We start from the raw sequence: 16,494 nt of genomic DNA, 5'->3' as shown, positions 1-16,494 counted from the left end.
CAAACAAATTCCAAAAAAAGTAAAAAAAAAAAAAACTTTTTTTGGATTTCAGGCAGGTTGTTCCAGTTCTGAAGATGCTGCCTCACCTGGTTTGGTTCTGAAGGTTCTACATGGTTCCTACCTAAAAAGGTTCTTCTTACGTTTTGTGGTCTTTAGCTTCATGGAGTCTAGCAGATGCTGATTTCTACATCAGAACCAAAGCAGATTGACCCAGAGCCAGAGATTCTGAGCCGTCTGCTCATTGATATTATGGACAAACCGACCCAGTGAGTTTAGAGGTCGATGGTTAAACGCTTACAAAATATAAAGAGGAATATTCTCTGCATATAATAGTAGGAGAGGCTGTAGATGCAGAATTTCGTGTTTCTGATCTGCATCCTGCTGCTGCTCAGAAATTACAGAGAATTTTTCATTTTAATGTGCCCAGAGTTTAAAAGAATATTAAGGGCAAACTTTACTAGAACAGATGCATGATTACTCTGGTTGGATAAACAGCAGACCCCTTATTAACTTATTGGGGCTGAATATAGATATCAGTGACAGAAAGCAGAAGTTTTGGCAAATTAAAGCCGATTTATTTGCATGGGTAAGAGCAGAAAATGGGAGCTTCTGTAATTTTGATGAAATGACCCTTAAAGCTGAGTAATTGAGCAGAACGTGATAATAGATGCTGTAAAATCATAACTGGAAATAAAAGGGGGCCGTTTTAATCCTGGGGGCCTCAGCACAACTTAACATGAGTTTTTATCTGGCGGAGGAGAGGCGTCAGGATCCCCCATGTTCTGCAGGAAAAACCCAAAAAAAAAGGAAACCGTAGAAAAGCCATCATCCGCTCCACTGAAATATGGCCAAATGTGACTTTATAAGACATAACCGTCGGGGCGAGGACGCTGGAACTCAATAAAGACGCTCCGGCTCACAGCTGGAAGCGTGAAATATGGAGCCTGACGAGGGACACGTATCCATCCATTAAACGGTAACGACCTTTAATAAACCCGCTGTTAGATCTGCTTTCAGAGTGACGAACGGCTGCCGCCAGCTTTATCAGTTTAGTCAGCGGAGGACGTGGGAAAGAGGAGAAAGACTTTTTTTTTCTTTTCCCCCCCTAAAGGTTTGGTGGTTCTAGTTTAGTCCCTTGATGTGTTCAAACCAGCCCGTTCCTCTGCTGTATCCCACAATGCAACGCTCCCTGGGTCTTCATGGGTCCTTATCGCCTCGCCGCCTGCCGGCACGCCTCGCACCGAAAACAGAAACAGCCAGTTGTGAGGATATCTGCTCTCCTTCCTCTCTATCGACGCAGAGTAAATTAATTACGCTGCTGTTAGACTCGTGCTAATCACCTCTGGAGTGATGAGCACACACACCAACACGCTGCCTACGGAGCAGTTAGAGCCTTTTGAAGCGCCTCTTATCTCGACAGCCAATCCCGGCGGTTTGTTGTTGCTTCTGTTTTTTTTTTTTTTTTTTTTTTCCTTAAACACACAAACGATTCAAACAGCAAAATAAACAAGTGCACTATTGATTTCCCAGAGAGCAACGGAGCGCTTATCTGCTCGGCCTCGCGGAAAGAGCTGACAGTTTCCTCATTAAAAATGAATTGGATTAACCTTACGCTGAATGCTGTATGAAGGCGTGGACGCTGAGCCCGGCTGCCCCGCTACCGGGCAGCACCGGGGGGGTTCAAGACGAAGAGGAGGGACTGGGTGATGCACAGGAAGTCTGTTTCTCTTGTTTAATTCTCTGATTTGGTTTCTAACACTTTTATTTGTTCTGAGTTCTGACCCGGTTCTAACGGGTTACTGTCAGGTTTACATAGAGTAAATGCGTCACTGTTTCAGCCGTTGGAGATGAAGATGCAGCAAAAAGCTGCTACTGTAACAGTTGGGAGGCGATTTACTATTAGGCAATACTAGGCAGTTGCCTCTGGCCCCAAGTTCCTGGGGGCCCCATAAAACTCTTTTTACATGTGTGGTTAATACAACTATTTCTTATTTGTTCACATTAATTATGTTTTTTGATAAAAATCCTTTCGCTAAAATTCCATCAGAACGCTTATAATAAGTGTGTCTCATCCCCCCCTTCAGTGTCCGCCATATTGGATCAGTCCATTTGCTGCACATGTTCAGAAAGGTCCAAACAGGCAGCAGCAAACCATTTGAAAACAAACAATGCGAAGAGCAGTGTTGCTAACTTAGCGCTTTAGTCGCTATATTTAGCGACTTTTCAGACCCTGTAGCACTTTGATTACAATAAAGCGCCTAGCATCAAATCTAGCGACCTTTTTCTGCTATTGGAGACTTTGGAGACAACATCTAAAAGCAGCGAACTCTGCTCTCCAGAGCGAGTAGATTGGTAACCCCGCCTCCTGCTCTCCTCTATCTTGTCTGCTGTCATGATTCATGCAGCTATTATTTCATCCAAATGAAAAATGGAGAACAGAGAAGCAGATCATGGCTTGTCTACAGTGAAAAGAAGGACTGTGTCAATTGCTTTTGCTGTCGCCATTTTGGAAAAACAATCAGCTAAGTGAGCTTAGTGCTTGGAAAATAATCTTTCATTCCTTTAGAGGCATCATGAAAAGTCAGCTGAGTACAAAACATAGAGAGGAAAACAAGAAGAAAAGGGACAAATGTAGAACAAATAATGTATATCTATTCTATTAAAACTTCTGTATCTGTATAATGGGTCTGTTTTATGTTTTTTCTTCTCAATTCAGAGGCCCTCTGCCTGTCTTTGCCTAGGGCCCCAAATTTCCTAAATCCGCCCCTGGATACAGTGGTAGTTTTTTTAACCCCCCCTCCTTTAACTTGTCCACTAACCCACATCGTGTCCTAATCCATGTCTCTGCTCTTCTCCTTCCAGCTGTGGAAGACAGGAAGCTGTTCATCGGCATGGTTTCCAAGAAGTGCAACGAGAACGACATCCGGGTCATGTTCTCTGCGTTCGGACAGATCGAGGAGTGCCGGATCCTCCGGGGGCCCGACGGGCTCAGCAGAGGTACCCGCCGCTCTGACTCGCTCCCATCCACAGATTTTGCTCCTCCTGCAGTCAGGAACTGGCTGAAGGTCCTCCAGCAGCTGCAGCTGGTTGGTGAGAGGAAGTGAAAACCGGCTCTGAGACAATGGAGACTGGGATTGGAAGGTTGATTAATGACATCCCTACTTACAGCTTCATTCAGCCCTAAAATTAATCTGATCCAGTCTGAAATTTGACTAGACATGTTTAATTTTAAGCTTAAACCTTAATTTTTTTTCATCTGTTATTTTTGAACATCTGAGGAATAAATGATGCTAATGACCATCTCTGAGCGATCCATCAGAATAATTCCTCTCTTCTCTACGCCTCTAATTGACTTTAGATCCATCATGCATCCTAAATAACATCTAATGGCAGATTTAACCAGGAGAAAATCCACAGGAAGGACAAACAAACCTTAGCCTGAAACCAGAAGGGCAGAAGCTCCAACTGGGCGTCCACAACCATCTTCATTAACTAGATGCTCTAAACCAGCAGAACACTTCAGGATCCCAGTGTGAATGAAGTCTTTAGAACCAGAGCGGCCCCTCTGGTTGCCCTAGAAATGACCTTTAACCCCTGGATGCTCCGCGGGAGCTGCTAGTTGCTCACTGTTCCATATAGGAGGAGTTAAACATGATAGTTTTCCCCACAGCTGGACGGTTAGGGATAAAATACACAAACTAAATATTTCTATAACACTTGAAGGTTTCCCAGAGCTCTGATCAATCAAACATCCTAAGACAATGAGGTCCGCCTAGAATGAACCGCTGGACTAAGAAAGCAATGATCAGAGAAAAGGAGGACCATAGTCCTCTCTGTGTCTCCTTACTTGGAAACTAACACCAACTCTGCCGTTTTGCCAAGCATGCATCCTCAGTCTAGTGTCCGGTCCTTTATGACAGGACCAAAGCCTTGTTTCCAGTAGATCTGAGTGCGGATTACAGATTCATTACTTAATGTTGTTTACATAAAACAAAGTAGAAACATCCAGATGCTTTCTGATTAAAGTACTTGCACTTCACTGGCTGAGGAAGAAAAAAGAAGCAAGGAAATTTTAAATTATCGGGTGAATTTTATCCTTTCAGACTTCATTATTACTGGGGAGGAGCTGCAGAGACCCATGTCTCAGGTGGAGGCTGAGAGGCATTCACACCACAGCTCTGCTCTTTATGGAAGAGACAAACACATCAGTGAGAATGATCGGTTCATTCCAGAAAAGTAAAAGAAAAACAATCCACTGGTTATTTCTTCTGAGTTTGAAGACGTTTCGCTTCCCATCCAGGAAGCTTTTTTAGTCCCCAAAAAAAAAGGACATTCTTTTGAGGACCAGAATGTTCACATTTTGGACAAAGAAGACAGGAGGTTTGAAAGGGGTGTGAAGGAAGCCATCCAACAGAAGGGGTGGACAATTCAGTGGTTGAGTTGATTCCTTCCCGCTATCATCGCAACCCCAACCCCTTTACATGGGAACAGAAGACCTCGCCTATTCAGCCAGGCCAACAATTCCCTTTAACGGCCCCCCTTTCAGAGACATAGACAGGTCTCGGGCGCAGGCTAACAAAGGCTACATTCACACTGCAGGCCTTGATGCTCAATTCCGATTTTTTTGTGAGATCTGATTTTTTCGCGTTGCCGTTCATAATTCCAAATATATGCGACTTGTATGTGATATCCTGTGGGAACTGTAGTCATACAACGCGAGTGTCCCGCATGCGCAGTAGAGGACGCAATGATATCACAGGCCAGCATGCTCTTTTTTTCCGGAAGTAAGCATCAAGCGGCCTTTTCCAACCATTAAAAACTCAATCTTTTCAATATGTTTAAACATAACTACTGCTCTCCGCATCATCGTCTGCCATGGCTGTTGTTTTTCTTGTAGCTTCTCCGTAGCAAGACGCATAATTGTGACCTATGTCGGTTACTAATGGCGTTCAGGTCGGATGAATACGACCTGGCCGTTCAGACACAGGTCGCATTTGAAAAGATCAGATTCGTATCGGATTCAGGACCACATAGCCAAGTGGCGTGGGTCGCATTGGAAAAAATCGGATCTGCCATGAAAAGATCGGATCCAGGTCGCATATGGGCAAAAAAATCGGATTTGGTTTACTTCAGGCTGCGGTGTGAATGTTGCCAAAGAAACAAAACGACCCCCATTCCAAAGGGACTGAGCCGTTTGTCAGGTGCAATTTAGATGTTTTCTAAGCCAAAACAAGGCTTTGTTTTTGGTCCATTCTATGAAGCCTGGAACTCAACGCTATTCCTGACATTTTGAAGTGAAAAAGCTTCCGGCATGGGAAGCAAAATGTCTTCAAAGTTAAAAACAAAGTCAATTGGATTGTTTGTCAACTTTTATGGAACCCCTGCTTCGTGGTTGAAACGAGCTGCAGAACCCAGAGGAACGAACAAGAAAACATCAAAGTAAAAACCAGAGGATGTCTGCAGGAAATGATCCTCAGCGAAGCAGATTTAACCCTTTAACACTGATTAAATAAAAAAAAAGAACAGAACCAGAACCGTTGAATGAGCCTAATCCGTTTTCTTCATATTCTTTTTTCTGTGCTGATATAAAAAAGAACCTCTTCACTGTTTTTTTTATATTTTTTCTCTTTTTTTTCCCTCCAGTTTCTTCATTTAGTTGATGCTAACTTTGTTGCCTCCTACTGGTCAGACGTGATTATTGCAATTTTTTTTACCGGTTAGTATCTCTGGACAAAGATCTTTTAAGCCAATAAACCCGTAGAGCAGGAAGTGATGGCTGACCAACATATGCAGCGCTGTGACCCGGCGCCCACCTTCACAGGAACATTGTCTCAGATCCAGTTTCCGACCCGCTGCAGAACTGGAGCCACGTCTCTCCTGCTCGCTCTCACACATTTGCTGCTTCCTTGTCTCGCTGGGTATCTCTTTTCCCCACCACTTTCTTTTTTTCTCTCCTTACTTTCTCCACCTCACCCCTTCCTTCCCCCTTCTCCCCCTGACCCTCCCACTGCCATCCACATCGTTCCCCTTCCAGTTGAACCCCACTGGAAGTCAGTATGAAGCTCTTCACTCCCACCCTCAGACACTTTATATGTCCAGCTCATCATCAACCTTTTTTTTTGTCTGCATTCTAGGAATACAGATTGTTTTGTTGTTGTTTTGAAGTAAAAAAAGTGAATTTCATCATTATTTTTTACATAAATCAAACCAATACTCCAAAATAATGTTGAACTGTTCCAGTTTAAGACAGTGACAGACATTTTTTTGTAGTTTTTCTAAATAAATAAACAATCAGATGCTGTTAGGGTTATTATTCAGGGCTCCAGTCATCAGACCTTTACTTTCTGGAAGGATCCTGTGATTCTGTGAGGAAGGCTTCGCTGCAAAGCTGCAGAACAATAAAACCTAAAGAAATCAGATCAAGACTTCCAGTGTGGCAATGTCTCAAACTCTAATCTGAACGTCAGAAGGAGCTTCCTCCGCCATTTTAATTGGAACATGTGGCGCTGTGAGGAAGTGCTGCAGGGTGGATTCAAAAACACCAACCGTCTCGTTAACAAGATGTCTAATCAGTCGGGCGGTACCTAATATTTCAGCTGAGCTGAGCTTGTCCGTATCGCTCATCCAGTCTGAACTGGTTCTAATTGATCTTTGGCGCTACGTTCAGAACGCAAGCAGCAGGAGCAGCAAAAACGCGCGTGCTGATTCATTTTTGATGCTTGTTCAAGTTTAGCTCTGATGCGAGGTTGACGCATCTTTGCTGCTCTAGCTGCAAAAAGTGGGCGGAGCTACCGTTTCCTTACTTTGCCTGTAACAATTTAAGCTTTATTTGCTGTTATCAGTAGGTAAAAAGTATTAAAAAATTCTGTCACGACTGGAAAATCGGCCTGAAAAGGGCTAAAAACCGTAGAGCGTATGCTTTAATCGGTCAGTAACGCCCTGGAGGGTAGAGTCGTCTCTAAGGGTGGAGATGTGGCACTGTCTGGTTGCAGGATGTCATTTTAACTCATCTCTGCTTTAATATTCCCTCTGATGACGATAAGCCATGTTTCCCAGTGATGAAGATGCAACCCCACCCCATCCCGCCTCCCGCTCAGGCAATGGTAGGAAGGATCCAGCCACTTGTTCACAGCTGGCCTCCACAGAAGCGAATCTGAGGCTCACAGCTGTATTTTTCCATTTAAAGGGACCTAACCAGGCGTTCCAGTGAAACCGTAGAAACAAGAAGCGTTTCCCTCATTGATCACTCCATCCCATTAGCATTTCCTCCCACCTGATCTCAGCCATGCCCCCGCCTCTCCTCCCCCTCTGTGGTCCCGTGTGCTGAGGAGGTAAAACTCTCCCCTCGTCCCCCGAGCTGTCGCTGTCACAGGATCCATGTCCAGCTGTCGGTCACATGCTTTCTTCTGTGCTTGTTGAACGTTTCGAATGTTTTACCATCGACTCAAGTCCCTTTTATTCTGAATGTGGCTTTTTTCTTTCTGTCTCCTCAAGGTTGTTTTAACAACAGATCCGTTTTTGGCTGAAACTAACGGCACCACCGTTCTATAAATTCACACTGGCTGTCCCAGAATTCACTATTGAATCAATTTGTCTTTTTCTCAGACATCCCTCCTCGGCTTCCTTCTCTCCCTTTCCTTGCTTCTGTCTTCCATCCCTTTTCAGCTCCTCTCTTTTGTCCTCATAAATATTTCAAACCTGATGGCCAAATCCTGGTTTCTGTAGAGCTGATATAAGCCACTTAGCAGCTGACACAAGTCTCAGACAAAACCTGGCTGGTCTATAAACGCCTCTAATCAGGTTGAAAATAAATAGGTCTTGAAGGATTTGTGTGCTGGTAGCTCTCAGCGGCCCCCAGTCCCACCTAGCTGTGCTGCAGAACTCACTTTAAAGCTACAGTATCAATCAGACGAACGCTAGGCTATTAATAAAATATGGATCACACCACCAGTGGATGGCTGGGCCTGGGGAGCTACCCTACTTTCATTAAAGGACTGTGCGGTTCTCCGCTGACGACAGAATGCGGCCCACGAGGTATTTTTAGCGATCAAGCCATGTCCCATCTCTGCAGAAACACGCCTAGCAGTCAGGAAGTTAGCATATGCTGTACTACATACCCAGGCAGTGAATGAATCCAGCTTCAGGAGGTTAAAAACAGTGAGGACCATCAGAACATCAGCAGTTTCCTGTCACCAAAGTGATGTTAATGTCAGAGCAGTTCTTAAAAGGTGATTCGTGATAATGAGGGAAAGGCAACCTGATCCCTGACCCTCCAGAACCTGATGTTCCATCCCATAATTCATTCAGGTATTGGGAGGAAAGATATATGAAGACCTGAAGGTATCTTCTTTAGCCTGGTTTATGCTCAGAAATCAGGTCGTCTTCTTGTGTGTCGCAGTTAACGCAGATATGCCCCCATCCCTTCCCAGACACTCTGGTGCACCTCCCCAAAATTGTAGGTGCAGACAGGAGGCCTCTGATTGGTCAATTCTACATCCACCCTATGCTATGCTGTTTGGTACCTAATGGCAGAAACTTTGGCCGTTTCTTAATTCAGAAGAACGTGAGTACGGACTCGTGTCCTCGCCAAGTATGTTCTTGACAAGAACACGGGAAAGTGTGGACTCTGGGAGAACGGGAGCACGCAGCATCAATATGGGTCAATAGGAACGGAAGCGTACTGATGACATCACCACACGTTCGGCTCGTCTGAAGCTGCATTTCACCTCCTGTTATTAATAGTCTCTAGATAATAATAAATTCTTGTCTTTTTCATTTAGTTGGGGAATAATAATGAACACAGTCAGATAAACACAAATCAAATTAACGTTTTGCCAAATAAAACCAAAAAACCTCCATCAGAGCCAGTGTTCCTTCACACGGCCATGCAGAGAGAGGGCTGCTGCAGACGTGCTAACGTTAGCCCTGGCAGCCATTAGCCTCCTAGGTACGCTGGTTGCCGTGGTCCTCTCAACTTTGGAAATGTTTTGTTAAATTACGCATTAAATCAGTAAACTGGCCACATAGTGACGCTTAAAAGTATAATGTTCATGCCTCAAATAATCTTAAAAGGTATTTTTATTGAACAACGTCAACAGAAAAGAAAACTTTTAACTTAATACTCTGAGCTCTGTGAGCGCTCCATTGGAAGCTGCTGCTGCAGTGCATGCTGGGACAGCTGTCAATCTCAAGAACGGACAAGTCTGCTCTGATGCATGATGGGTAAAGAGGGAGGGGCGGGAACAGCATTCGGGGACTTTCTCCGTTCTTGGTCTTGTTCTTGTGAATTGGAACAGTACTAGGGCTGAAGCTGATGGCGGTACACGAGTACACAAGCACATGAGAACGCACAAGTACACATATTGAGAAACAGCCTCTGGCTGTTGTGCCATTCAGAACGCCTGCACACCTCAGAAACTGTCCCAGACACCATAGAGGAAGCTAGTTTGTAGCTCTGTGCGACGGTCTGTTCGTTCGCACCCGAAGCCAAAACAGGCAGCGCCACGGCCAGTCTTTGGTGAACACTCACTGCTGAACTGTGTGTCGTCCAGCTTTAGATGAGGGGTTGTGGACAGCGAGCACACATGGACACCCATAATCCTAACTAGTTCGTGATAGTCCCTCTTGCGTTGTAGCATGGAATAACATTGCGCAGACCAAGCTTCAAAATTGGACATAAATCCAAAATATCTGCGACAAGCTAACTGCGACACACTGCTGCGGGAGTTTCACACAGCCCTTTAGGTGTGACATCACATGACATCACTTGTCGCGCATCTTGTTTTGGTCTACAGTGAACCACAGGGCCACCTAGCGCTGACATTTCACTGATAGCTCATTTAAATAGTATGATGATGGTTCCAACAGGTCTTCCAGGTCCAGAAGCAGCAAACCCACCATTCTACCACCGCCGTGTTTGGATAAAGATCTGGTTGTGTTCTCTTAGCTTCACTCCGGATGTTCCGGAACTCACAGCCTTGCAGGAAGGTCATATCTTTGGTGAAAGTGAGAGAGACCTTGGGTCTGGGTCAGCCGGGGTTCTGGCCTTAGAGCTGTAGCCATATTTTTTCCCTGTTTTTGAATCACGACCTTTGACCTTAAGTGAGGTAGTGAGGCCTGCAGGGCTTTAAATGTTCTGGATTTTTCTTTGAGTAGTTCTAGAAGGTTCGTAACTGGTCCTTGTTTTCTCCAGTGGTGGATGGTGGTTCTTACTGTGGTTCTGTTTTGGCCCAAAGCCCTAGAACTGGACCTCCGGACTAATGGACGTCAGAAACTGCCTTCAAGGATCTCCTTGCATAATTACTGCTGTGAGTCGGCTGAGTTTTTGATCAGCTCCCTGTCTCAGGACAATATGATCTCAATATGATCTCAGGTCATATTCGATGATTAACGGTCTGAATTATTGCCCCTTCCCCAAAATTTGTTTGCCTCTCATGCTTCGACCCTCAGAGCTAGCCTGGAGACCTAACCTAAATCTGCAGAACTCTGCTGCCTCCTGGAAGAGAAGCTGTTAAATGATGCACGTCTAAAACAGGCAGCCCCTGAATGGTTTGATAGAATGACCTCTTTTCAAACAACCTTGCATTTTGCTGCATTTACTGGGTCGGTACTGCAGAATCCAATAACCTTCAGGCCTCTCATCTTACTGCACTCCAACGTTTAAAGGAGCTCAGCACAAGTGTGATAAACTCTGACAATCCAGTCGGAAGGATGTGAAATGGAAGAAAAGACTAGCGAATCAAGGACAGTTCGGAAGTCTGAGGAGAGAAATATCCGCTGAGAGAGGCGACTGAGGCAGATGTTCACAGCTGGCGGGGGAGAGGTTACAGGATGAAACTCTAAAAGAGAAAAAGGTTAAATTAAAAACAGACTAAAGCAGACTTCTGATATCACACACATTCATTCTCTGTCTTTATTGCATCCATTTTTCGGTTTTAGTGAAACCGTTAAAAAAAAAAAATTCCTAAATCCCTGAAATATGATTACATTTTGGGGCATCATAATCAAGTCCAACCATTCAACCGTTAATAAGGGAGTTTTCAGGGTTTAAAATCAGCTGGAATTAATCCAGTTTAAAGACAAAACATTTGAGAGGAGGAAACCAAAATGAGCAGTTTGTTCCACTCAATAAAATATGTGGATTAGCATGTTGCCATGGGGATACACGGAGGTGGCAGCCTGATGCTGTGGGGGTCATTTCTACAGCATGAACAGACAAGCTAGATTGATTTAAAAGTAAAAAAAACCTGACAAAGATGGCTGCTTAAAGGTTGCAGAGAACAGAAGCCTCCAGCAGAAGACCTGGATCTTTACCTTCTAACGATCCTCAGTCGGACAATTCACTGCAGCCTCATGTTTTGATTGGTTCTTTGTAAGAAGCTGTTGGCTGTAAAGATCTGATCCAATAAAAGCAGCCGAAATACAAACAAAAAAAACTTCAGAGAGCATCATACCAAAAACCTTTACACTGTTTGTAAAACAGGAAGAGTTCTGCTGCTGTGCAGTTCTGATGGAGGAGGACATGGATTACATCTGTCCTTCTCCTGAAGGGAGAGTCTACCTGGTTCTGGTCTGGATCCTCAGAAGCTAAGGCAGGGCCTGAACCCAGTGTGTGTGTGTGATGGGTTCAGACCCGGCTTCGCTAACACGCCCCGCTGAATGTGTTAGCATGTTATTAGCCTGGGGTGTTTCTGAAGCACTGCTCACATTATCTCCTCTAACGGCTCCCTAACCAGCCAGGAAACACGCCGCCCTGCAGTCGGACGTCTTGATTGGCTAAAGCGCGCCATGATCACGGAGGAGGAAGGCCACACCTCCTCCCGTCTCCTTCCTCCTCTCATCTATAAGAGGATTGAATTGATGAGATTCCCTGCAGCTCTGTTGCTGCGTCCCGCCGCTGCTGCAGCTTCCGTCCCCGTCAGAAAGAAGAGAAAATGTTGGCTCAGGGAGCTTAATATTTCAGGAGAGGCTAGGAGTAGACAGGGGCTGAGGAGGGCCAGCCTGTTGGGAGGGGGGGGGGCAGGATGTGATGTCATGATGCTCGTTTTTCCAGCCACTGAAAACGATGTTGTCCACCTGTGAGATGTTCTCTGTATCAATCTGTTTTTCTTTTTATAACGACGACGTGTCCAACCCTTTGTCTTGTTTTTGTTCTTTCTTGTCTTCCTCCTCCTCTTCCTCCCGCCCTCTGCCTTCCCCCTCCTCCCTTCCCCTGTCCTTCCATCCCTCCCCCCCCCCCTCCTTACAGGTTGTGCGTTTGTCACGTTTTCCACCAGAGCCATGGCACAGAATGCAATCAAAGCCATGCACCAGTCTCAGACCATGGAGGTACGACACTCTTCTTCAGCTGTCTGTCCTGTTTAGCTGCTTTGCTGAGTATGCATCATGTTGATCTTCCTGAACCTTCTACATGGTGGAACAGAGACTCACTCTGTCTTCTGTCTGCACACACCTTCTGGTTTGGTCAATTTTAACCATTTTTTTAAGGATCCAGAATAAGTGTCTTCCTTAATTCTGATTCTTCATATGATGCATTTAGAAAATCAAGCTTTTTCTCTTTAACTTGGTCAGATGGAGCCTTCTAAATAAGAGATTTAAAGGAAAAGTCCGGTCATATTCAGAATTCAAACTTCTGAAAGTACTTTAAGTATGTGTCTAGTAGTTCCCATTGATTTAGCTTGTAAAGCGGGGAGAATGGCGCTAGGCTTACCGCACCGTGACGTCACTGCTGGAAGATGTAGGGAGTGAGGTGTTACTATATTTGGGCAAAGATAGCCGCACCCAGACCAGACCCATTTTTATTTATTTTACTGATTAACGCTAAATTCATTAAATCACCGCAAACGTATTAGTTTTAGGTATAAACAATGATCCCTTGATTATTCCTTGCTGACCGGACTTTTCCTTTAAAAACACAGATCTGAACACATCTGATCACCTACAGTAAAATCAAACAGAATAAGCCCCCCTCCCCCACATATTGTCAATCATATTGGCTGATAAAGGAAAAGTCCTTGACAGCCGTAACATCTGACAGGGAATAACAATCGTCATAGAAGCTCTGGATAAATGGAGGATTTATCCAGATGAGAAATAAGAATAAAACATTTCTATTAGTTTCCTGTAAAAAAAAGCCTTTAATAAAAATGATAAAGGTAGTAATCAGACAAGAAAGGAAGGCTTGAATGAGAAATTAGCATTCAGATAATATGGTGACTAACAGCTGAATGAAAGGCTGCATGTTTTTCATTTTAAATCATCCAAACGTAGCGTGATGTCAGGAGAGGTGAACAAATGTTACTGCTAATAATTCCTCTGTTAGTAGTAGTGAGCCTGTTTCCTCTGCCACTTAATGTTTCCCCTCCCCAACTTGTTTCTTTGCAGTTTTTTTACTTATTGATTTAATCGGACGTTGACCCTGGTTGAAATAAGTCTGCGATTCCCAAGCACAGGAAATTTTCACAGGATGTTGATGCCGTTCCTGAACGCAGCTCTGCTCCCTGCTTACATGAAAGGCATTAATAAAACAAACAGCAGGGAAGATGAAATGGGATTTATTTTTCCTAGACAGTAAGAAAGAGCGAACCTCGGACTGAATCCGAAGCTTCAGAGGTTCAACGTTTCTGTCACATCAGCCCAGGAAATGTTTCTGAAGTCATGTTTGGGACAAAAATGCAGGAATAGAAATAGCTTCTTTGCAGCCATTCTGCAGCAAACCTTCGTCATCAAACGCGTCGTTAAGTCGAGTCGTTTGCTGCATGCAGCAGCAGAAAGCCTCCGTCGTCTGAAGTGACGCCTTTGATGAGTCACGCTTGAAACCTGAACGCAGAATCAGACGTTTTCCTTCTGAGAAGTTCAGGATGTTTCTTTTTTTTTTTTTCTTATTGCTGAGAGTCTCTTTCATTTATGTTAACCTTGAAATGTTTGGTTTAATATCTGAAATTTCAGATATGAAATTCAAGCCATGAACTTTAACTAACAGATGTCAATTCAAATGTGATGATTGGTGTTTGACTCTGAGTTTGATTAAACTCTCAATCCTTCTTCTTTGACATGTTCAATTTAATTCAGTTTATTTATATAGGGCCAACAACTTTACAATTCAACCTCATCATACAGTCAAACTGATTCAAAGTTTGCTAAGGAAAACCAGTTGATTGCATCGACTCATTGACTGGAAAGCAATCCCTCACACTAAGAATGCTTGTAGCGACAGTGGAGAGGAAAAACTCCCTTTTAACAGGAAGAAACCTCCAGCAGAACCAGGCTCAGTGTGAACGGCCATCTGCTGAGGCCGACTGGGGTTCAAGGAGACAGAAGCAGAGATAGAAAAGGAACTTGTCAACAAGCTTCTCAAGCGGACATATCCAGGAAACACACAGCCAGGCAGACGAGCTCCGAGCCAGCTCCCATGTCAGAGGATGAAGAGAGCATATCCAGTTAGTGTCAGTAAGAGAAACAGGACTACACTGAAAAACAGGCTGATCTCCAGCATCTATAAACAAAGGTGTTGATGGCAGCAGCACAGCTGATATTTCTCTCCAGGATGGAGTCACAGTCAAACAGGAACAGACCAGATGAAGCTACTATGAGAAAAAGCAGAGAGAGATTGTTGAATAAATATTCAAATCAAATCATAATACACGTCATTTTATAGCCAAACAATTTAGGGAGGATGGGTAGAGGAAATAAAGTGCTTTAAAAGCTGGTTATTCTTTGATCTTTGTTGAAAGTTGAGTGGAAGGAAAACATGCAGCGTCGTCTGTTTGCTTTTGTGCTTCATTCGTTTGTTTTCTCAGAAGAATTTTTTGTAGTTTTGTAAATTAAAAAGGTTAGAAACTTTAATGTTTGCAGCGTTTTGTTGAGATGCGATTGGGACCGTTGCTCTACTCTCATCTTTAACTGAAATATCACATTTTCAGGCACCTTGATCAAACAGCAGCTCCATTTTTTCTTATTTTCTCGGCCTGACCAAACCCCGCTGTGACAATGAGTCGGCGCCCTTGACACGTTTCCCGAGATTGTTCCAGACCTCATCAGCCGTGCAGCGACCCTAGCGAGGCCATAATGGAGACCCGGCCGCCTCTCCTTTGTGCTCCCTGCGATTTTTGGGCGCCTTCGTCAGCCTTGTCAGGTCGGTGACAGGGGCAGGATGACAGGCCCGCTATTGGGGAGAGAATTACACGTTACAAGACGGGCCTGGAGTGTGAGTCAGAGAGAAGGAACAAAAAGTGGTAATAACAGGCTGTGTTAAAGGAAAAGGAGCGAGTGGCGTTCACCCCTGAAGCCCCCTCATTAGAGCTGATCATGATAATCACGGCTGCTATTGAAGTGTTGTGACCCTGACATGGGGAAAATGCTCCCCTCTTCGCCGGGGAGGAAAGGAGCTGCTTTTTTTCTGCTCTGTTTGTGCTGTCACACCTCAGATATCGCTGAAGTGTTTGCCGAGGCGACGTGTCTGTCTTTCTGAGCAGAAGGAGCCACGCTCTCCTCCGACAGCGTTAGTATTAAGCCAGAATTATCCTCGCTCTGAGCAGTCGTCCGCAACAATGGGCCTGGTAAACACCGGCGCTTTTATCATGCACGCGGGGGGAGAGGGAAAAAAAAAAAGGCCTCAAACCATAACACCACAATACAGCAGTGGACAATGGCAAAATACCTTCATTTCCATTTGAAAACAAGCTGTCTAGCCTCAGGCGGAGCTAAATTGCTGCATCCGTTTGTTAATGTTCCCCAGTTTTTGCAATTTAAAAGTAATTACTCGGGGTCCGAATGAGAGAATGAGGTCTGGTAAATAGAGTTTGCTTGTTGTCTTGGTCTCCACATGGAGCCAGATTGTGATGTTTGTAACACGTTTGTGTCACGAGTCGGGGGGGGGGGCTGTGCCGCCGCCGCTGCCGCCTCCATCGACGGCTCTGTCACCGTCGTATCCATCCTCATTACCATGTGACATTCAGGTACACCGGGGCGCCTCACTAAATGTCAGGCGGTAATGAAAGTGGATGTGACCGAGACGGGTAATTCACCGAGGCACATCTAAAGAAACACTGGGAGGGGGCGCCCACCTCGCCGTTGTTTGTGTTCTCCGGTTCGGGGGCGTAAAAAGGTGTTTTCCATCAGAGGGACGACTTCTGCTCTGCATGTTTTTAGACAAACATAAACGTTTCAGATCAGACAATGACGACCAGATCAAAACTAATAAAGTGTTTTTGGAGGCAGAGTCGCAGAATAACTGTTCCTTTAATAAACTGGAATCAACCGTCACAGGGCGCCGCCATAAATCCAGCAGCCATTTTCTCTTTTTGGGATTTAATGCTTATTTTTAGCCAATCATACGGTGGCCCTGAAGTGCAAACTGCAACTACAAATCTAAAAGCGCAACTACATTAAGGAAATCGCAAGTACATAAAGCAAAACGCAACTACATTAAGAAAAACAAAACTACATAAAGCAAAGCGCAACTACATTAAGGAAAACACAATTACATTAACCTAC

At 44.5% G+C, this 16,494-nt stretch overlaps 1 protein-coding gene across 29 annotated transcripts in view; it reads left to right on the top strand.

Moving 5' to 3' along the window:
* LOC107092344 (CUGBP Elav-like family member 2) overlaps positions 1-16,494 on the top strand; it is a 312,350-nt gene that overhangs the window by 245,950 nt on the left and 49,906 nt on the right. For all 29 annotated transcript variants that reach the window (XM_015386752.1, XM_015386762.1, XM_015386771.1 and 26 more), the window contains 2 exons: positions 2,863-2,997; positions 12,248-12,327. In XM_015386752.1, the coding sequence (XP_015242238.1) occupies positions 2,863-2,997; positions 12,248-12,327 (215 nt within the window). The remainder of the gene's footprint in view (positions 1-2,862; positions 2,998-12,247; positions 12,328-16,494) is intronic.

This window comes from Cyprinodon variegatus, unplaced genomic scaffold (assembly GCF_000732505.1).
Source record: "Cyprinodon variegatus isolate N-32 unplaced genomic scaffold, C_variegatus-1.0 Scaffold376, whole genome shotgun sequence".
NCBI classification, from domain to species: Eukaryota; Metazoa; Chordata; class Actinopteri; order Cyprinodontiformes; family Cyprinodontidae; genus Cyprinodon; species Cyprinodon variegatus.
Note: the sequence above shows the minus strand (reverse complement) of the source record. Positions and strands in the feature narration are given on the sequence as shown.